Genomic DNA, 22,963 nt, shown 5'->3' with positions numbered 1-22,963 from the left:
TCTGACCGCTTTTTCAGGCACTGGGGTTGAGTCACCGTCTGACTTTTTTTAACCTGAAGTGGGAGACCGGTGTAAAAACATCGGGAAGGCCTTTAACGAGAGACTGGTCCATCTAGTTACTTTGGCTGTAATAAAGCGTTACGCGAATATGCAAATCTCTGACATCCCAGCTGTTCATGTAAATGAATAACCCAGTGAGTCAGCAGTGATCTTTACGCCTCTTAACCGGTTAAACATTGGAGTAGAGCGGCGGGGCCCTTTGACGGGTGAGTTCTAATTCGCTTGATAAAGCAGCCGCTGTGTTGCAGAGACATTAACAGGCGTATTAAATGCTGTAGAAACAGGCAGTAGGACATCATGTCGGCCCCTCGTCCGGCAGAAGGAGAGGTTGATAATTGACAGTACGGTGAGTCCTTGGGTAATGGTTTATGCGGATTGTCGTGCGGAGACAATATTCTTAAACAGGACGGAGGAATATAGTTGGATATTAATTAATTCCTTACACTTATATAGCGCTTTTCTGGACACTCCACTCAAAGCACTTTACAGGTAATGGGGATTCCCTCCACCACCACCAGTGTGCAGCCCCACCTGGATGATGCACCAGTACTCTCCCCACACACCAGCTCTCAGTGGGGAGGAGAGCAGAGTGATGAAGCCAGTTCAGAGATGGGGATTATTAGGAGGCCATGATTGGTAAGGGCCAATGGGAAATTTGGCCAGGACACCGGGGTAACACCCCTACTCTTTTCGAGAAACGCCCTGGGATTTTTAATGACCACAGAGGACCTCGGAGGTCAGGACCTCGGTTTTACATCTCATCCGAAGGACGGCGCCTGTTTACAGTATAGTGTCCCCGTCACTAGACTGGGGCATTAGGACCCACACAGACCGCAGGGTGAGCGCCCCCTGCTGGCCCCACTAACACCTCTTCCAGCAGCAACCAACGTTTTTCCCAAGAGGTCTCCCATCCAGGTGCTGACCAGGCTCACACCTGCTGGGCTTCAGTGGGCTGCCAGTTGCGAGTTGCGAGTTGCAGGGTGATATGTCTGCTGGCATATATTGCTTTGAGAGCTCCCTGAAATTGCCCCCCCCACACACAAACGATGACCCCTTCCCCTCGTCCGTTAGTGCTGCTTTCGTTTCCGAGATACGGCGCCTTGTTTAGCTAAATCCACCGCCGCCCCCCCCCCCTCCCGGGCAAACGGAGAAACAAAATTGCAGAACTGTTACTCTCGCACCGGTAACAGAGCGCCTGACGGGGCAGACGGGGTCACCGGAGGTCAAGGGCGCCGTGCATGGTCACGTGATCACCCGAAAACCCAAGGCGCTACATTTCAGGAACGAGCGCAGCACTGACGAGGTGGGTTTCAGCGTTTGAGCTGTTTGTTGGAGGAGCAGTTGGCACAGAACAGCCCTCCACATGCAAACGAATTTTAAAATTCCTGTGCGATTCACGAGAGGCACGGTAGATGGCGCACGTTACCCAGTTATATTTTTTTCAACGGCTGATAATTCAGTTTTTTCCTCGTTTTTTTTTTTGGCCTGTCCTCACCCAGAAGAGAATAAAAAGCAGAGAATAAAAAGCAGTGAATGTGTGAGGCGCCGTATTACAGGTCCAGCGGTGCTCACTCTCGGTCCTGCCTTGCTGTCGCGTTAAAGTATTTGTATTATGTTTTTCATTTACATTTATTTGGCTATGTCACCGTGCCACGCACAACTGGCAGCCCACTGTCACTCAGCAGGTGTGAGCCTGGTCAGCACCTGGATGGGAGACCTCCTGGGAAAAACTAAGGCTGCTGCTGGAAGAGGTGTTAGTGGGGCCAGTAGGGGGCGCTCATCCTGCAGTCTGTGTGGGTCCTAATGCCCCAGTATAGTGACGGGGACACTCTACTGTAAACAGGTGCTGTCCTTTGGGTGAGACTTAAAACCGAGGTCCCTACTCTCTGTGGTCATTAAAAATCCCAGGGCGTTTCTCGAAAAGAGTAGGGGTGTAACCCTGGCGTCCTGGCCAGATTTCCCCCTGGCCTTTACCAGTCATGGCCTCCTAATAATCCCCATCTCTGAACTGGCTTCATCACTCTGCCCTCCTCCCCACTGAGAGCTGGTGTGTGGGGAGAGGACTGGCGCATCATCCAGGTGGGGCTGCACACTGGTGGAGGTGGAGGGGATCCCCATTACCTGTAAAGCGCTTTGAGTGGAGTGTCCAGAAAAGCACCATATGAATGCAAGAAATTATTATTATATAGAACTCAATATGTTTATATTACAGTGCAGAGTGCAGGAATTATTAAGTATTTTAACTCTTCCATAATCTTCAAAGTGTTCTTTGACAATTATTTAAGCAAGTAAGGACCAGTTCCGTATCTGACTGGTACTGGCCGGTAACGGCTGGAATGACTCCGGCCCCAGTACTGACCAGGTCCAGCTGGTCCGAGGGCTGGCCAGATCAGGCTGATTCACAGTGTTCACGCTGCTGGGGCACCTCGTGTTGTCTCGTGGGATTGTCACTGCGTATAAACTCCTCCAGCAACCACTTTGCCCTTAAGCTGTCGGTCTGCCCCTGGTTACACTTTGAAAGGAAGGGGGGAGAAAGGTAGTTACATGTGTGTCTATTTCTTTTTTTTTTAATTTTTAATTTTAGAGAACAAAACAAAACCATTTGACATATGAACAACCATTATTCAGCCTTACATCACAGGCACAAATTCCTCTTTGTTCTCCTATTTGTTTTACAATTATATAACTTTTTAACAAAACTATATCCATTCAAAAGAAGGAAGATGTGTACATGAATATGAAAAGGGAGGAGACTATAGAAATGTATCGTATTAAATTGCAGTTATTTTGTATCTCAACAAAATCTGACCTTAAAGATTTACTGTACTGAACCCATCTAGACCAATATTTGACATTTTTTTTCATTTGTCATTTTAGTGAAAATGTTATTTTTTCCATGATATATATTTCCTTTATTAATTCAATCCAATCTTTCATTGTTGGTAGAGAAGCCATGTTCTTGTTATAGCCTTCTTCCCTGCTGATATAAGGATTCCAAACAAATTTTCATCACTTCCCTTCCAAACAGAATCCAGTTTACCAAAATATAAAGCCTCAAATGTAAAGGGTACATTCCTTTCAAATATAGTTTCCAGGGCCTCATGTAACTCCTTCCAGAACAGCCTTATTTTAGGGCAGTTCCAGAATATATGCCAATGATCACGTTGGTTTCCACATGTGTGTCTATTTCATGTGCAGGTCCTGTGATCACGGTGTTGGAAGCATGTTGCTGCTCCTTGACCAGTCCGGTGAAGAGCACCCGGGTTCCGATCCGGAGCTCAAGGGACTGTCCCGCACTGACAGGCTGAAGGAGCTGGCACCTTGTCCGTCTGGGGCTCGGAAACCTGATACAGGCCCTCAAAACTCTCGGAGTTCCTCCACAGAATCAACCCAGCGACCACCTTCAGACCGGACGGTGACATATGAAGCAGAGGGCACTACATGCAAGCACATCAAAACCAAGAACAGGAGACACAAAGAGGGGCGGGGGCGTGGAACAAGCTATCCAGCCTGTTGATGACGATACCCCGGCTGATTTCAAGAAGCAGCTGGGCGTGGTCCTGGGGTCAAGCCACTCCTCCCTCACTGTACTGGCTTGCATGGCCACTCCTCTCGTCTGTAGCCTTGCCTGCGGTCCTGCTGTATGCAAACACCTGGAACCAGGCTCTGCGCTGACTTACAAGTGACCGTGCCCACCGAGGTGAACGCGCTCTGGAATGAACTGTGAAAGGCCTAACGAAAAACACTACAAATGTCTAATAATAATATAATAATATTGCTTTATTAGCCCTATACAATTTCTTGCATTAGGAATTTGTTTTTTCACATACCCCAGCTTGCTCTCCATGAGACACACAGGACAGGGAGAGAAGCTTGGGGTCAGAGCGCAGGGTCAGCCATTGTACAGCGCCCCTGGAGCAGCTGGAGTTAAGGGCCTTGCTCAGGGGCCCAACGGAGTAGGATTCCTCTGCCGGCTGCGGGATTTGAACCAGCAACCTTCCAGTCACAGGCACAGATCCTGAGCCACAGAGCCACCGCTCCGCCCGCTCCGTTAATATTGAAAACCAGATGAGTGAAGTGACCCAGGCGGAATGTCTTTGGACTGCGTTAGGATACCAGGGTGGGAACCCAGGAGCTGAGAAGAGGCAGTTGTGCCCATTGCGTCTCCAGCAGAGATACTCGGCACAGACACCGGGGCTATCCCAAGTTTGCGGACTTTTTTAATTGTCGTTTCCCTTTCCGGAGCACTAGGTGGCGCTGCAGAGCCGCCCAACCGCGCTGTAGCCGAGCTGAACAACTAGTGCAGTTGCATTCCTCAACAGACAGCGACGGACGAGGCAGCCGGGCGGGCGGTCTGGGAGCTCCGCGTTTAGGGGAAACAAGGCGAGCGGGCGTCTGGGTTTCGCACAAGCGCCTCACATTTATTTTTTTTTGGGAGGGGGGGGGGCTCCAACGCACGGGGAATATCGGGGAATCCGCCCGGGGAGGAGACGCGATGTCGGAGTTCCTGGTGAATCTGCTCGGGGAGCGGCTCGTCAACGGCGAGAAAGCCGAGGTGGACGTGCAGGCGCTGGGCAGCAAGCTGTCGCTCGTCGGGCTGTATTTCGGCTGCAGCCTGAACGGCCCCTGCAAGCAGTTCAACGCCAGCCTCGGCGACTTCTACAGCAAGTTCAAAACCTCCTCGGAGCACAGAGACAAGCTGGAGATTGTCTTCGTCTCGTCCGACCAGGACCAGAAACACTGGCAGGAGTTCCTGCAGGAGATGCAGTGGCCGGCGCTGCCTCTGAAAGAGAGACACAGGAAGGTAAGCGAGCGGCCGCGGAGCCGCGCTGCCTGCTCGCCTCGGCGGCGCTCACACGCAACTTTCGCCGCTGCCCACTTCGCGGTGGGGGGGGGGGGAGCGATGTGCTTTTCTCCCCCCGGTCTGTGGATTTTCTTCCTCCGCTTTGCCGAGATCCCCTACACTTCCCTTCCCAATGGGAGCCACGCAGGTGTGCGATCTCAAAGCCCCCTCTACTTGTGACTTGAGACGGGGTTCAAAGTCGCTTGCTGCGCTGGCCATGTGAGAGGCGAGCGAGCATTTTTTAAAGTACTGAAGCAAGTATTAGGAATCTTTCATTCGTAGGCCTAATGGCTTGAGACTTTATTTTTTTTTTAATTCGTTCGGGAAGATTGTTTACAGTGTTTCCCGTCTTCTTACTATGGGGGGGGGGGGGGGATTTTCAGCTCAACTGTCGGGTCTGGCAGTGGCGATCTGATGGATCAAATTAACAAAAGTAATTAAATCCTACTGGTAGTGCCGTCGAGCCACAGTGCAGGCAAGCAATTACCCAGATAGGCTTCGGGCGGCACACGTTTGACTGACAGACACAGAGAGAGGGGTTTTAACCTTTGTACACTGTTACAGCAACCGGACTCTTCGTTGCAATTGTTTTTTTAAAAAGGTCGCCGTTTAAATTGATAATTTTACCCCCCCCCCCCCCCCCAATACTTTCTTTAGCCGGCAGTCCAGGCGGTCCGGCTACTTGAACATGCAGGAGTGAGGGTTGTGTGTCGATTTTAACTTCACGAAATGAAGTGGAGGTTGCAGTCTGTTTGATTTAGAAAACGCACCTTTTAAAACATGAGTTTTTATGTAAAGGAAATGGCTTGTAAAGGCCGCGGTGTGCTCTGCAATACAGCTCTGACGGTGTAGTTTTAAGTGTCCCTGTGTGAGAGTTTATATTGGTGTAGTGTCATAAAAGCAAATCGTCTGTAGGTCTCAGAAATACCATTTTTCGGCCCTACGCGCAGAGCAACTGTATGAGTTCGTTTCTGACCATTGGGATTCGCAGTTTCTTACTCTGTGGGAACCTGGGGATTTTCGCCTTTCTCCTCATGTAGCAGCAGGAGGTAATTTTATTTCCTAATCGATCTGAAGTAACGCCAGTCGATAAGGACCCTACGAGCACGGCGGCAGTGAAAAGGTTGTAGTGGGGAAAAAAAAAAACGGGCAGAGGGAAGGTGGACGCGCCGGACCACGAACTCGGGGTGTGAAAACTTCGCAAAAATAAACTAAACTAACTAAATAAACTAACAAATAAATGAGTAAAGTGCGATTCACAAGGGGAAAGCGACGTCGGAATAAGTCCTTTCTCCCGCAGCCGCCTTGCGCCTCAGGGCGGCCCGGCGATGAGGTTTCGCCCGGATCCGCGACGTCACGGCCGGGCCCCGTTCTTAATGGTGTTAATTGTGAATTAGGCCTGCGAGGATAAATTCGTTTTTAATAACGGGCTTCAAATTGAGAGGATTTCAAAAGACTTTCTCTGCTGTGAAAAGTAAAGGAATTAAGACTGGGCAGATCTGAATTTGTCCTCCATTTAGGGACTCATTTCACGAATAATATATTATTTAATCTATGTAGTTGTACCCAGATAGTTTAAAAATAAAATACCGAAGTATATGAATCGATTTTGAGTTAAAGCAGGTTTCGTCAAAAATATCCTCTCGCGGTGAAAATGAATAATGTGGTTTTGGTCAGAAGATAAGATTTTTTTGTGGCACATTCATTGCCATAACAATGTCTGTGTAGTTTTAGTGTTTGTCGTATAGGGCTGTAGGAATGTAAACTACCTGCAACTTTGTTGGAAAAATATCCTGTTTTCGGAGAAAAATAGATGTTATGACCCCGGAGTGCTACAGTAGCAGTCCGAGGCCGGACTGCGGGCCGGGAGTCTCGCCGGTATCGGAGCCGGTACTGAGTGAACCGAGCCGGGCAGATGCTGCTGCTGACGCGCAGGTCAGCGAAGCGACGGCCTCTTCTACCGCAGTGCAAAATTTTACTAGCTCATTCCTGTGTGAAGAGAGGTTAATGTGCTTGTATATATTTTAAATAGAAATCATCTCTCCCACGTACCATAAATATGATGATGATTATTATAATAACTCAAAGGCTCGGCTTTCCGTTCTCCAGCAATTCATGCCGTGCGGGAAACGGAAATCATTGCTGCCTTTTCTCCATATATACAGTTATTCCTCAGGCTGGGGGGTGATTCGCCAACGACCCTTTAAGAAGACGGCGCAGCCCTGTGAGTTGGGCCCGTCGAGCTGTCGTCATCGCTGTTGGCTAATGGGGTTTTTTTGTGTCATGAAAGGACTCTGGTTTCACCTCCTAAAGCCGAGTCTCCATCGAGCCCGAACACTGTAATGGACTCCAGACGTCAGTCCGTGCCTTTTGGAAGGTTATGTTCCCAAAAAACAGTGTGATAATTTTAACCCCCCCCCCCAAGAAGCACTGAGAATTTGCTATTGGAATCTAGGATGCTCATCAGACCCTAGCTGTGCACACATGTGTATTGGCAGCCTGTATCTAAACTGGTTAATTCCCTACTGCCTGCTTGGATAATCGAGTATCTAAAAATCCGGGAGAAGTGTCACGGAGGAGTGAGCTTTAATGAACTATTTTTCAACACCTCGTGTTTTGCTTAAACTTTACCAGTAATGTTCCCACAGGAGACAAAGTCACTCCTTGCCCTAACTGTTTAGCAGCTGTGAGGCGAAGTAAAACAGACCTGAAAACATTTAACGTTTGTTTCTGCCTGGAGCGGGCAGCAGTATGTACTGTGTGTGCACATATACAGTCTATACGTATCCAGGTCTTTACATGAATCTGTACAATATATAACATCACTTTATTAGCTCTATACGATTTCTTGCATTAGGAATTTGTCTTTTCACAGACCCCAGCTTGCTCTCCATGAGACACACGGACAGGGAGAGAAGCTGGGGGTCAGAGCGCAGGGTCAGCCATTTATACAGCAGCCCTGGAGTAGTTGGGGTGAAGGGTGTTGCTCGGGCCCAATGGAGTAGGATTCCTCTGCCGGCCGCGGGATTTGAACCGGCAACCTTCCAGCCACAGGCGCAGATCCTGAGCCACAGAGCCAGCGCTCTAAATTTGTCTCCCTATGGCTTGGGTTAGCTGTCTGCTTCTGCCTGTGTCTGACACTGGCTTGTGATGTGCCAGGTGTTGGCTGTCTCTGTGCGTGGTGGCAGAGAGCTGGAGGGGTCTTCAGGGCCCGGACAGGGATGGGTGCCGTGCTCCGATTGTCCTCATTCCTCCCGGTTGGCACCGTTCAGGGCAGATCTGTGCTGCTGTCACCTTGGCACACCTGGGCACGGCTCCAGCGCTGAGCTTGTCGCGCGCGCACGTGTGTGTGTGCGCGCGCGTTTGAGGTTAGTCTTGACAGGCCACAGCCATTATCCTCTCCTCACGGTAAATAGAAAACATAAAGAAAATTTCAGCCCATGGCCGGAGTTTCCCAAAGAACATATTCTGCTCTAAGGTGTCTATAAAACAATCCGTGTGTAGGATTTTCCAATTGAAACTAACCCTGTATCCAACACACAGCTCTGATGCTCTTCCTTTATTACCATTTGCTGAGTGTTTTTGTGCCTTGCACTGAGTAGAATGCATTTTCAGCAGCCCTCCTTAGTGGTTTGTGATATATTTTAAAAATATGATTGTGCTGGCATGCAAGGGCTTTTCCTCGCTGGTCTCTTTGGCTCTGCAGGAGAGCAGTTTTGTTTTTTCCTCCCCGATGGCTGAGGGGTGATTGGGACAGAGCTGGCCTGCAGCTCGTGGGCGCTGGCGTGCTCTTCGTCCTCTTCTGCGATCCGGGTGGATCCCTGGCTGTCTCCTGGCCCTGGGGTGCCTGCCCTAGTCAGCTGACGGTCCCAGCTGTTCCCTGTGCGAGGGGCGCGGACTGGCTCCGTTTTACGATCCCGGGACAACTGTCATAACCTGACCCGACCGCTGCGTCTCCCCCCCCCCCCCCCCGAGTTCTCTCCGTGCAGGCAGAGGGTGTGCTCTGCAGGCGAGCTGTGCTTCTAATTAATTTCTGGCTTGCGTGGCACTGAACAGATACACGGTGCCGAACAAAGGATGGCCTGCAGCTCCTGCAGGTTTTTCGGCGCAATCTTTCTCGAGCCTCGTTCCCGTTGTGTACGGTTTTCCTCGGGGGGGGGAATGCCACATTGCGTTGGTAACGGAGGGGCAGCTGTGCTGAAGAGCTGCTGAACCGCCGGTGCGCGGCTCTGCTGGAGCTCCTTTTGTTTGAGAAAACCAGAGGTGAAAACGGGGGGAAAAAATGCCGCCACACAATCGGCTGCTCCGAACAGGAGCTGCAAATCGGATGCCGAGCGTGGGGGAGTGTGGGGGAGTGTGGGGGAGTGTGGGGGAGTGTGGGGGTGACTGGGGGAGCGTGGGAGAGCGTGGGAGAGCGTGGGAGAGCGTGGGGGAGCGTGGGGGAGCGTGGGGGTGACTGGGAGAGCGTGGGTGACTGGGGGTGACTGGGGGAGCGTGGGGGTGACTGGGGGAGCGTGGGGGTGACTGGGGGAGGGTGGGGGGGAGCGTGGGAGTGCGTGGGGGTGACTGGTTGTTACACGCTGAGGCAGATCGCATCCGGAGGAAAGACCCCCTGAAAATCAGAGTGGAGCCGCTGTCTCCCCCGTGACCTCGGAGACTCTGCGGCTGTTTTTCCTTTGTCTTGGGGGGGGGCAGTTGACCAGCCCTCTGCCTTCCTTACAGCTTCCTTACAGAGCAGCATCTCTCATTTAAAAAAATAAGACAGTCTTGCCTTCAAGCGAATAATAGTTTTAACAGGGGTGTCAGTGCTGTCTACATCTAAAGTGAAATTCCGGAGCCACTTTAGGACATACAGGAAAAAGGCATCAAAGCATCTGTTACATCAGGGTAAAAGACAGCGAGGTTGGTTTGGGATTTTGTGATGTTCGGTCAACGGGGAGCTGATTGGAGAAATTCAAGACAAACGGCCCAGTTTGTCTGCCCTGAATTTGATACCCGGTCTGTAGGATAATGCAGAGAAGTCCTCTTCCTTGGCTGGAGGTCTGTGCGTTATTGTCTGGTGAATGGCCTCATTCAGGGGCCTGTCAGCTGATGCCGGCAGGCACACACCCCTCTGACTCTTGTCTGTCATCCTGAGGCAGATTGCAGGCAATAATACCTGTTATCAAACTGCGTAGTGATAAGCTTTGAAGGGAAAGCAAATACAGGGCCATGGTGACGAATAATTCTTCTTTATTGGCAGTTTCATTTTGATATGATAACGTGTCCAGGCCCCATCCACATGGATGTGGTTAGAATAAGCAATCTGGAATTCAAAGATGTTATTTTTCCAAAAGGGGCAACTTTCTGAAAGGCTGCTGGATCGGCCTGTAGCTTCTAGGCCTTGTTTCTAAAGAGTGTCAGAGGGGCACTGGGTATGTTGTGATTTTTACACATCGTAATTCATCCCGGAGCGCAGGATAAAAATAGAGTACGAGTACAGTAAACTCCCGTCCCCAAAGCTCTGTGTTAAAGGCATTCCAGGGAAGCCGACAAAACTCCCAGCACCCAGCAGCTCGAACTGTTTCGAGTCTGACAAACAGCAGGTTCTATAGGAGCCAAGATCAGGCGATCCGTTGTTTCTGGTCTTTTTTTTTTCTAAGTGAATGTGCGTGCCAGGTGTGCAAAGGAATATTTAAATATTTTGTGTTGGCAGTTGGCTCAGCCTTGCCGATTTACAAAATGACAACTTTTGTCTTTTTGGAACTGCAGAAGCGGCTTCATTTTCACCTCCGGCATTCTTGGCTCCTGCCCTGTCTTGGAATTATTTAAATGGAGCTCTTCACTGCTTGTTGTGGTGGTGCCGTGTTGGAGGGGGAGGAGGTGTAATGGAGGCCTACAGCCCTGCTGCTCTGTGCTTCAGTTTTAACACTTGCGTTGTTAGGGATCCTATGGTAAAACTCAAAGGAGGCTACCACTGTTCAGGGGGGTGGGGGTGGGGGCAGGAAAGGTGTTTTGTTCCGTTTTCAAGCAGTTTAAAATTAATGAAAACTGATTCACCCAAAGATTAGTGTGTATACGAGCCTGAAGTTTGTCAGATCCTGAAATGCATCAGGCTGCTTTGCAGTATCGGTCCACCTGCCCTGAGTAAAAGCTGTTGATTTCTAATGTTCCCTATAGACCACGCGTCGGTGGTTCAGCCCATGCATGTTGCTGGCCGGCCCACAGTGGTGCCTCTTGTCCAATGAGGGTGCAGTGAGGGTGGGCGGGTCCTGTGAGCTCCTCCAGTTGCTACTTGCTGTCCTGTAAGGCACTGGGGAGCTCGCAGCGAATCAGGGGAGACGGGGCTTTCGCACACGCGTGTGCCGCACAGGGCGTTCCTGGAGAGCAGGGCTTGTAGCCGAGAGCTGAGCTGATTAGCACTGTGCAGTTCTGAATACAAAATGGAAAAAGAAGAGATTCCGAACTGAACTGCACTGGCGATCCATACATAGGCAAGGGTAGCCTTGGCTTCATCTGATCTAAGCTCTCTGCTGTGTTTGTCCAAAGAAGGCACATCAGGGGACCTGTGCTCACTGGCACTTACTGCCTTACAAGGAAGTCCTGGGAGATGATGGATAGCCAGGAATCGGCATGTTTTATATACAGAAAGTCAAAGTCTTGCCAGTATTGTTAAGTAAATTCAGTGATGTGCAGAAGGACTGCTTTCGGTCTCCTCCTGGGTGTCTCTGTATCAGTCCAAGGGCTCTGCTAAGAAGTCAGGTGCACAGATGTTGATGAACCCCTTTATTTCCGCAGCCCAGAGATTTCCTGGATCATCATCATCGTCACCAGTGTGGTACTCATTCAGGCTGAAACGTGTTGGCCTTTTGCTCTTCTGCAACAGCAGCAGGAGCGAGTTAATATGGACAGTTGGAGTTCTGTCTGTCTCTGTGATTAATAAACCGTTCTTCCTTCTGGGTCTTTAACTTTGACCCTGACCACTGTTGTGTTTTTAGTCCTTTCCAGCGGTGAGTGTCATGAAATATGTTTTTTCAAAGCCCTGGAGTGCCCTATTAGACTTGTTCTCCAGGAGGTTTTCCTGAGCTCGCGGTGTGAGTGAACAGTCTTCCTCTGGTCAGGTCTGGCCCAGCCTCTTTGCCCGGCTCCGGAACGTTACCCACTCGGGATGGGACTGTAGCTGGTGGTTGCCTTAGAGACCGGCCTGTCATCGAGTCTGTCTCTGTAGGTCTGGCCATTGTCCTGCAGCTGTTCCTGCCTGTCACTGGAGAAGTTATTTGACTAGAGATTTAAGAAGGAATGGAGGATGGACACCTGCCGCCGTGAAGCGCAGTGGGCTTGTCCGGGGGCTGGGATCTGGGATTTGGGGAATTGACGGATGATTTGGTCTGACCAAACTTGGAGTCCCTGTGCAAAAACGTTCTCCTGCCCAAGTGTCTGGTTATCTGTTCTGTCCTGTCATCCTTGGGTGTACAAATATTCAGGACTGAAAACGGGAGGCTCTTCTTCACACAAAGGATTGTGGGTATGTAAAACAGGTATCCCAGCTGAGAGGGCGAAGGTCATTGATTGGCATCTTTCAAGAAATGGTTGAATTGGACCCATGAGCAGAAAGAAACAAGCTGGATGAGCTGAACACTTGTTTATAACCTTTATGTTCTTTTCTAACTAATGTCAATTTGCACAAATTATAACCAAATGCTTTTCCAGTTGCCTTCTGTTGATCCTACCATACAGTGAGATTTTTCTGAACCCCGGGCTTACCAGAAACTGCTTTTGAAAATGGTGACGTTCAGCCGCCGGTGCTCAGAGCTCCTTTGTCTTTGTCTGCGAGCTGCAGGCCTGAAGGGTCGTAGCTCATTCCTTGCCCAGTTTCTGTAGTGATTTTCCAAGCACTCCCTGCAGGAGAACACGAGTCAGACGGTTGCGTATTTCTTCTCCAGCCCAGAATTTATCAGCCACTGGTGATCCCCTCTCGCACGTCCAAGCATTTTGTTTGTAATGCAAAATTGATGGTTTATATTGGCAGCTTTACCTGAGGTTCTTAGAAGCCTGACCATATCGGGGAAGATAAGATAAGATCACTTTATTGGCCATATACAATTTCTTGCATTAGGAATTGGTCTTTTCGCATACCATGAGACACAGACAGGGAGAGAAGCTTGGGGTCAGAGTGCATGGTCAGCCATTTATACGGCGCCCCTGGAGCAGTTGGGGTTTAAGGGCCTTGCTCAGGGGCCCAACGGAGTAGGATCCCTCTGCTAGCCGCGGGATTTGAACCGGCAACCTTCCAGCCACAGGCGCAGATCCTGAGCCACAGAGCCACCACTTTTTCTCCAGGCTGACCTCTTCACTCAGGAAGGAGGATGGGCGATCAAGTGGGTTCTGTCTTTTTGTGAAGCGCTCTGGGATCCTTCGGGATTAAAAGTGCTGTACAAATGCAAGCTGCTATCTTTCTGAAGTGGCTTCTAGACCCTGGCAGTAGCTGTTGGATGAAGAAACAAAATACCCTCCAAGCTCGAGACATACAGATCCTCGTGTTTGCAGATCCTAAACGAGTTGAGGATTGTGTCCATTCTGACCGACACAATGGATGTGCTCCCTCCCCTAGTGTGGTGTGCACTTGGCGTTTTATCACTTGCACATGCGTGTGCGCTGTGGGCTGGATTTCTGGCTGGGTAAGGAGGAATCGTGTGTCTAGTTCGAACAGGGAGTGTCTGTGTGGCTGCCCTCTTCTCCGTTCATAGTGTTCCTCCTCTTCAGATCCGGACCCTCGTCCTGCCTGGGATTTACGCAGAACTTCCCAGTCAAGGCAGCATAGACTTCCAGGCTCTTGGTCCAGCTGAGCTCTTGCTTTACTGATCAGTTGGAGGAATCGTTTGATCAGGCTGGGTTTTTCAGCTGTTTTCAGATCCCATACTCTGGTGGAGTTGAGGGTCGCCTGTCCAATTCCATTCTGCTGGAGATCTGCTGCCTTTCAGGCTGGGAGCATCATGGCCATGTGTCTAGTTAGGCGAGTCAATAGCTCAGTCACAAGGAGGTGATGTGACAGTTTCCCTTCTCACGAGCTCCAGGAGGGCCAAGACTGGGAATCCTCAGTGGATTCCTGACGCTCAGGGTCAGGCACCGCTGTGCATTCTGGGGATGGGCGTCTTCATTGCAGGCACGATAAACATGGCAATGAGTAATTGCTGCAGCTCGTTTGATTGGACCGGATGTCCTGCACTTCGAACTAGGAGCATTGAGATTAGCAAGTGGAATCTCTCTGCCATTTATGGCTGGGCAGTTCAGTAGCTTTTCATCCTGTGTAGAAGTGGCAGGTTAAGCTCTCCTAGGGTGGGGTCAGATGTTCGACTCTGGGTGGGCGCCGTGGGCCAGGGTCAGATGCTGCTGATGCTGTGGACCCTGGCAGTGTGAGTTCCCGCATGATCCACTGCCGACACGCAGTGCAGGGCGTCGAGCTGCGCGGCCTGCCCGCCCTACTGCCGGAGCATGATGGGATTGCTTATCCTGTCTCTACGGGCAGGGCCCCGGCCATGCAGCCTGCCCGCTGTCTGGTTGCTCGGGATACGGGGTTTGATTTGGCATGAGGCGAGCGGGGGGGGTGCCGTCTGCCTGCTGTGGCGTGACCTGAGCTCTGGCTGATGGCACGGCGGCGCCCAGCCCGGCCAGCGCTGAGCGTCTGACCCGTGGAAGGCACAGGCGGAGGGCCTGCCAAGAGCCTGCCTCTCCTTGCCAAGAGGCGTGCCGAAGAGAGCACAGCCTGTCTTTACCGCTGCTTTGACGCAAGCCAGCAGCATGCCAGAGATGTGAGCTGGGAAAACGCAATTCCATAAGAATTTCCTATCTGTCTGGCTCAGTATTGCCGTCCCTCCGACCGGTAGCTCCCGAGAGGGATGCGTACAGCCGTTGAAAGTCTCGGACACACGCTGGGGTCGCTGCTCGCTTTTTTTTTTCCTGCTCCGTTCTTATACAGGGCTGGCCCAGCATTCCTGAACCCTTGTGTGTTTGTGGTCCATTCCTGGGAGTTTAAGGCATCAGGCTGCGTCTGGCCTGCAATGCCCTGGGATTTATCCACTTCCCAAACGGGAATCTTTTCTCCCATGTGCTGTACGAGAAATCCAGCCAAACGGCCTTTATTATTATCAATCTTATCGCGTTGGGTGTGGCCGTGGATGATCCTGCACAAAGACATTCCTTTTCCTAAGGGATTTTCCTAGTTCATCCCTGGGTGGCTGGGGGGGGGGGCTCTGGTTCTGGGGGCCGGGCTTTTTGCGTGCTGGGGGGGAACCGCTGCCGAAAACGAACCGAGCAGCAAGGCGCGGGAGCAAGGGCCGAGATGGAGACTCGAAACCACAGCACGTGGTGGGTCGCCCAGGGGACCGGTCTCGCCGCCAGGCCGGGGATGCGGCCTACACTCCTTCAGGGGCAGGGTTAGCGGGGCTCGTTCGGACCGGCAGCAGTATCTCATTTGCTCACTTTCGCTTTCTGTGTTTCTGCCCACGTCCTCTGGCCTGCCCAGTGACCGCTGTGCGGTATTTATTTATTTTTTCCAGGAGAGGTTTCCAAGAGGCCTCAGTCCTCTCGGCTCAAAGTAAGGAAGTGAGGTGATGGGGGGGGGTTCAGCATTCTGTTGAAGTTCAGGATTTTCCCAGAACTGGTAACGACGGAGACCACTTCCGAGTAAATTCATCAGTATCCGCGGTTTTACATTTTTTTTAGGTAATGAGAGACCAATTTGGTGATCTTTTTTTTGGCGTTGTTGACACCTTTCATGGCATTTGCGAATTCGTTTAAAAGGCTTTAACTTTTGCAGTTGTGTCCTGTCCTAACTTATGTGCGACCCCTTTACCGATGAGCTTCAGAGCTGTGTGTGACTTTCATTTGTATCCCTGCCTTTCGTCTCCAAGACGCATGTGACATCGGCGCGGTGTCCAGCAGGTTTGCCTATTGAGCATCAGGCATTGAGCATCGTTCTTATGATATGGATCAGGGGGATAACTCCTGCATCAGAGTAACACAGATTGCCAGCCATTCCTCCCCCTAACCTGACTGCTCTGCAAGTGTTCGTTTAGTAGCAGTCCTACAAGAGGGCTTTGTCCTCTGACCCCCTGACCTCCTGCATTTGTGCCCTAGGCCCCCCTGACTGTCTGTTCATGCCAGACACATGCCTTCCCTCTGGCCTCTCTAGTTTATGGCCTTCCTCCTCTGTAGTCCTTCCTGAAGAGGCCCTCTGAGGCTGCAGACATGTGGGAGGGAGGGATCAGTGCCCTCCAGGGCCACCTGGCTAATGAGGTCCTCCAAAGACCTGGCAGGTCGGATCTGCACAGGGGGTTTCTCAATTTTCTGTTCAGTTTCAATTTCAAGAAGCTTTATTGGCACGACTGATGAATTACAGCGTTGCCTAAGCATATACATTTAACGTCTAACATTTAAATGCAGACACATCATAAGACATTTACAAACAACCTATAAAGCAGTACTGAGAGGCAGGCTCGCTGTTCCCCGGGCTTTGACAGGAGATCATGTACTGGGCTGGCTGCCAGTTCAGCTGAGTTCCCTCCCCCCCTCTCCCGGTAGGATGGGGAGCTTTTCCGATTCTGGCAGGTGTGGGATTCTCCTCCTCCCATCATCTCCTCCTTGTTCAGCTCCTCTTTAATTGCTGAGCTGTTGGAAGTGCTCACAGCAGTTAGTGGTTTTTTTCTAACGTGCACAGCCGCAGTGTGGACAGCGTGTGGACAGCGTGTGGACAGCGTGTGGACAGCGTGTGGACAGCGTGTGGACAGCGTGTGGACAGCGTGTGAACAGTGTGTGATGCGCTACACCAAGAAGCACTAGAAGTGCTGGAAATGCCAGCCTACAGCTTTTCCAGTCCGTTCTCCCGAGGGCTCAAGCGCAAGCCATGTCTGAGCTCTTATCTCGGTCCCCAGCATGCGGCCGCGCAGCTGCGCTCCCCACATTGACAGACCCCCAGCAGCGAGCGACTGGGGCTGCTGAGGTCAGCATGGAGGGATGATTGCAGGTCTGCGCTCCGAGGCCTGCAAGCACTTAGCGTGCCGGAGAAGGCAGTGCATTCTAGAAGGAAACCCGCTGAGCTGCCCTGCACAAAAAACAAAACCCAGCATACATCTGGAGTGATTTTCTGTTCCTGGAAAGCCTGTTTCCAGCTAGTGCTGATTAGCTGAAGCTGAAAGTTACAAAAAAGAAAAACTGGACTTTTTTTTTTTTACTTGCTAGCAAGCGCACTCGTCCAGTTTTGCACAGAGATTTTGCCGGAGCGACCCGAGAGTGGGGCTGGGCTGCTCCCTGTGGGATCGTTCGGAGAATTTCTTTCCTGGAGCAGGGGCTGCGCGTCGGTGCTCCGGAAGAGACCCCGGGCTTCTCTCCCAAGTGGGAAACCGTGGGGCAGAACCAGGGCTTGGCGAGAAGCACGCCTGTGATTGTCCTCTGTGTGTGTGAGAGAGAGAGAACTTCATTGTTTTCCCATCATGGGCTGGGCGCCGTGTTGGAAGAGTTTCAGGACACTTTCTCGGGAGGCGTAGCCTAGGAAGCGCTGTCAACACTATGTTAATAACCGCTGGGGAGGTACTAATGCAGCATATTAATCAATACTGGACAAAAACAGCGAAATGCCAAATTATGCTGGCAGCCGCAGCTGAAATGCATTAAAAAAAAACAATCACATCTGTCTTTTATTCCCTTCATATGCAGTTCTAATTGGGTGCAAGCACGTCATGCGATCTGCACAGGCTGGACCCTTAACCCTTGCTTGGACACTGTTGGGCTTGAGCTCTGCGGGACCTGTATAAATCTGAACTTGTGCGTCAGTAGCACTTTTTATGGCCTTATCCAGGCCTCCTGGTTGTCCGATATGTTGGTGTACTGATGTCAACAGGTGGGCTCCGGTGAGCTGCCCCTGTATGTGTGTGGCTGTGATAGGATGTTAGGATTTAGCTTTGCCAGGGAAGTTTAGGGAATGGATTAGTTCATTTTTGATAAAGCGCAGGGTCCTTGCGCTGAGATGAGTGTGAGCCTGAGCCCTTTGCCCATCACGGGTCGTCTGCTGCCAGATCTGTTCGGGATTTCTCCCGGCTGATCAAGCCAAGCTCTTCCGGAGCACCGGATTCTTTGTCTTCCGAATCGGGGAAGTTTTTTGGCCCAGCAGCAGACCCCTGCACACAGTGTTTTGTTACAGAAGCTGAACTGCCGATGAGAGTTTTCCTGCTCTTATTTGAAACGCCACTTCAGTCTTAAAGGATAGTTTTAGTTCAGCACATAAAACCCCTTGTTGCAAGGCAGGCCAGGGTCTTGACTTAACCTCTGAAAGATGAGTTTTTTTACTTCTTTTTTTTCCTGCAGGAGGCTTCTTTCAAGAAACTAAGTGAAATGCGTAGATCAATTAGAAAGTGGAAACCAAACTACCTGAACGGGCCCGTCTTCTGCGCTGTGTGGGGGGTTTAGCTTACACTCAGATTTACTTTACTTGTGGCCCCTCCAATCCGCTGTGACAGAATTTTGCTGTAACTGGCTCCGTAATTAATGGATGCAGAATTAACAGGATCAGTGCTGCAGTTAAAGAGCTCCTGCGGTGGAGTGGGTTGGAGGGGCATGCGGGATGAGTTTCTCAGGCACTTACCGTCTTCCTCTTGATTGCACTGCTGTTGCCAGAACCGCAGTATGGAAATCTCCTCTTGTGTTTCTGCGATGTAGTTTAAAGGACTGATGTTGAACGTGCGGAGTGGCACATGGTGGGGTTTTTTTTGTCTACTGCAATGGGCAGCATCTCAAGCGGTGAACTATTGCATCGTGGGCCTGGGCGCAAGTCTGCCGCACGTGTCACTGCAGGGAGGAGGGGCAACGGTGGCGCGGCTGGGCGGTGGCTGTGGCCGGAGGAGGAGGAGGAGGAGGAGGGGGGCAAGAAGCAGCTGATGCCACGAGGGGCGCTCTCAGGGACGTCTGGTGCTGCTGCTGCTGCCCCTCTTGGCCAGAGCACATCACTGCGAGGAATTGAAACCGCAGAAGATGGCTCTTTGGGATGTTTATTTCTGATTTTTGGATTACAGGGTCCCAGCTTTATAGGATCCATGTGATTGCACTGTGCCAGCGCCTGGAATGTCCGGAATGTGCTGGGCCCATTTAAGGAAGGAGAGGGAGAGACGGGGCAGGCCAGCACTGTTGCACTCGCTGACTGAGAGCCGCCTGCTGGAGCCGAACGACTTCACTGCTGTCTGGGCTGTAGTTCCACTTGCTGAACAGTGCCACTAGGTCATCGACCCTGATACTGAACTGTGCACAGCGCCCTTGTGCTTCAGGACCTGTGTGCTTGTAGTGGTGTGAACAAGGTGGATTGCATGTCCTTTGCAAATTGCTCAAAATCCCCTGTCCAGCTAGGTGTACCTCGGGCTTCATTTAATAATATGCAGTGGATATCAGAAGTCTGCACACCCTTATTGGCTGTGCACAGAAGATCCCCTTGCACTTTGACTGAGCTTGAACTCTTCTGCAAAGAAGAGTGGGATACAAATGCAAAATCCAGGTGTGGTAAGTTGATAGGGACCTATACAAACAGACTTACTGCTGGAGTCAAAGCAAAAGTTACTTCCACAAAGTATAAAGGCTCTGCACACTTTTATGCAGCCACGACATGGGAAGTTTCTTATTTTTCATTCTTTTTCCTAAAAATGAGCCATTTTGTTTTTCACTTAAATATTGTTGGTTACAAGACCTTATTAATGGTGAAAAAAGTCTGACATGATTTGTCTTGGTTTCAGCTCTTTCATCAAAAACAAGCTGAAATTTCAGTAAGGGTGTGTAGACTTTTGATATCCACTGTAACTAATAATAGGAGCCTCCTCTTGTTTATGATGATCAGTCTTGACAAGCAAAGTGCTGCGTAGCTTGGCCTCAGGTGTGCAGAGCCTGACGTAGATGCTGTAGCCATTGTGGGAGTCCGGAAGGGAAGATGGGAGCTGCTCATTTTCATATGTCCTTATGCTTTCAGACCGGCTTGCCGGCAAAGGCTGCTGTGACCCCCTCCTGCTGGGCCGGGGCTGCAGAGTGCCTGGCGCTCCGTGTTGGTGCTAATCTGCGGATTGATCCCTCTTTGTATCCATATTATTTTGGGATCAGAGAGGGAATTGAAGCCGCCGCTTGTTAAATGAATAGGTTCATACGCTAAGCTGCTTGTAAGACTCCACTGGGGCTTTCAAGTGGAATGGGGAGCTGAGGAAGTGTCCGGGGCAATTGGAGACGCCTGCTTCTCGGAGGAGAGCTGGTTGGCGAGAGCCGTGGCTGTCCGAGCGACGTGGGGGATGAAAAAAGAGGAGAGGAAAATGAAGGTGGGGGTCTTTTTTGGGGGGGGGTTGGGGTATTTGAATCTGTTTTTTTTATGCGTGTGCATGGCATGGTATTACTGCCAGAGATCTCTGTGCTTTGTGCCTCATTCTTGCCTTCCTGGGTCTCCCACAGTTTGTGGTGCACCTTCCCAGAAATCAGTGCACCTCTCTGTGCGCAGTTGCCTCCTGTATTTTCCCGAATGCAGTGGCAGGGGTACCTTATCTGCATCGTGTGCATTAAGCCTCAGATCTGGGCTCTGCGTGGTGCTCATGGCCAGGCTGGCAGAAATTATGGTAATAATGTTACTCTAATGAAGGGTCCTGCTGTGTTAAAATGTTCGGTCTCCTGAAGCATGCCTGTATCTGGTAGCCTGGCCTTGGTGGTGGTGCAGGGCCTGACGCAGACACCGCCGCAGGAGGCTAGTAGACAGTATAGGTTGCAAGTGTGGGCGTCGTGGGGAAAATAGAGGCTCTCGGGTTCGAGTGTGCTCCGCTTTGTGCTTGGTGTTTGCATCCTGGTTTGGTATGCAGTGAGCTTGGGCTACGCTGGCTCCTGGAATCCCAACCAAAAAAAGGGGGTTTGTGGGGAGCGCGGGTCGCGTTCCTTAGCCTTGATTTCGTCATTCAGATTCTGGGATTGACTGGGCTGGGCTGGGCTGGGGATTGGGCTGGGGTGGGCGTGACTGAGCTGACCCTCTGCTTACTGCTCAACAGCGCCCCCTGTGGCTCTCCCTAGTGCCACATTCAGCACCGATTTATAGTAAGAGGTTCTTGTCGGGACTTTCTTTAAAAAAAGCTTTGCTTCCTTTGCACGTCAAGGAGGGAAACACTGTATGGGGAAAAAGGGCAGAGGCTGAAAGAGCCCCAGCAAGAGGTGAGGGTGTGAGAGCTCTGTGGATGGTAGAAGACTCAGCCGTGGCCTCGAACCCGGGGCAGTTGTCTGTGAGCTTGAGATTTAGACAGGCTGGCCGAATTCGAACGTGTAAACAAATGCGGACTGACCCCATCCCAGCCCCCTTAGAGGCTGTTCTCCTCTGGCTCCCATTGCGCAGCAGGTTCGGGCCGTGTCGGGTCTTACTCACTGCCGGTCCGGCCTGGCCAGCAGCAGGCTCCGTGCACCTCAGTCCGGAGAGCCCCTCGTGTGAGCCTTCATCTCGGTGCCGTGTGGCAACATGGGATACCATTGGGAAATGAAACCCGCTGCGTTTTTCTCCGACGGGATTCCGCCTTTCCGGTGCTGTAGATGAGCTGCCGAGAGCCTGAGCTTGCCTCTCCGGCGAGAAACCGAGTCCTGGTTCTCTCCCCTTCTCGCTCGCCGATGCGGCGGGGGGCTGCCAGGTACGCTCCGAGACCGTCTTCCAGCGCTGGGTGGTTTAGACCAGCAGGTTTCCCAGGAAGCTGTAATGACGTGTAACTTCACCTGCTAATTACCGAATTCTGTCAGAAGGTTTTCATCTGCCGCAGGAGCCAGAATCCCAGCGCAGAGGCTAAAAAAAAAAAAGGAGTTAATTGTTAGCTGGCTCCTTTTGTGCGCCTGTTTGTTTTAAATATGGGAGCCGTGGGAGAAAGTTCTGGAAAGTAATCTGACAGTGCAAACAATGCAATCCCTTTCCTTTGGCCTGTTCGCCTGCTCCCCCAGCCCCCTCCCCTCCCCGCCCTGCTCCGGTTTTTCAGCTGAAAAAGTCCAGCCAAGCTAAATACAGGGCCAGGGCTCAGAGCACGGGCTCTTTCCGAGCCAGAGTTTGCGCAAGTCCGAGATAAAGCAACGGTATAGTGTTCAAATAAAGTTCTGACCCCTCTGGTGCCGGTCACGGCAAGAATCTGTTTCTCTTTTCCTGTTAGTTTAAGAATTTGACACACGAAACGTTCCGGACCTGGAATATTCCAGCAAGTTTTCTTTCTCTTTCTTTCTCCCAGAGGCAGTGAAGTTTCTGGACAGCTCGCAAAGGAGAAACACAGCCAAGTCACAAACTAAGTCGCTAAGCTGTGGGCGCATTAAAAAATATTCTTTAAGCTTTGGTCCTTTTTTTTTTTTGGTCATGAAAGGGCTATTTTTGGCTCAGAGGTCAGAGGTTAGCCAGTAGCTTGGTGGGAAGACAAGTTATACAAAAGCTTGAATTAAAAATAAGTCATCAGCGGTCATTTCTTTAATGGGCTTTTGCTCCTTGACTCTGTACTTTTAAAAGGGCCCATATGACTCCAGCTTAATATTTAGTTTTAATCGTAACATCAGAGATCCTTGTGCTGATCCAGGTAAAGTACGTTTTGCACAGCCAAAGGAGAGGAAATCTCAAGACTTCGGGAGTGTTTGCTAAGACGAGAGAGAGCCTTTCAGGACAGGGCATGTCTGTTGTCCAGGGAAAAGCCTAGGACTGTTGGCACACTGAGTGACTGGTGATCTGAGGCCAGATGATGCAGAGGTCACTCAAAATCTAGTTACCTTTTGGCATGTTTTTTTTGGCACTATTTTTCGAATTCTCCCAGTGGGTGTTCCCTTTTCCTGTTCCTGAAAGATTTTTCTTTCCCCAGCGTTTGGTTTCCTTTCAGCTCGTTACCCAGCAGGAGCAGGCAGTTTGTCCCAGTTAGCCAGCTCAGCTGTCCTGGATTATCAGATTGCTGGGCAGCCTGTTCTACCTCCTTCAGGTTTCTCCACATTGCCAAGGTGCCCTGGGGACTTTAGAACAGAAACCAGCCAAGCCAGTGATCGATCCTTCAGTTACCTCTTGAAGCGTTCAATTTTCACTTC

At 50.9% G+C, this 22,963-nt stretch overlaps 1 protein-coding gene across 2 annotated transcripts in view; it reads left to right on the top strand.

The window, feature by feature from the left end:
* Positions 1 to 4,350: 4,350 nt before the first annotated feature.
* Positions 4,351 to 22,963, top strand: part of nxn (nucleoredoxin) — a 58,588-nt gene continuing 39,975 nt past the window's right edge. The window contains exon 1 of one of the 2 annotated variants that reach the window (XM_088907038.1): positions 4,351 to 4,864. In XM_088907038.1, the coding sequence (XP_088763164.1) occupies positions 4,556 to 4,864 (309 nt within the window). In that variant the 5' untranslated portion in view covers positions 4,351 to 4,555. The remainder of the gene's footprint in view (positions 4,865 to 22,963) is intronic. The other variant, XM_088907039.1, reaches the window with a different exon arrangement.

The sequence above is a fragment of the Atractosteus spatula genome, chromosome 27 (genome assembly GCF_055471065.1).
Source record: "Atractosteus spatula isolate fAtrSpa1 chromosome 27, fAtrSpa1.hap1, whole genome shotgun sequence".
Lineage (NCBI taxonomy): Eukaryota > Metazoa > Chordata > Actinopteri > Semionotiformes > Lepisosteidae > Atractosteus > Atractosteus spatula.
The sequence above is the reverse complement of the archived record's forward strand: the minus strand, read 5'-3'. Positions and strand labels throughout refer to the sequence as shown.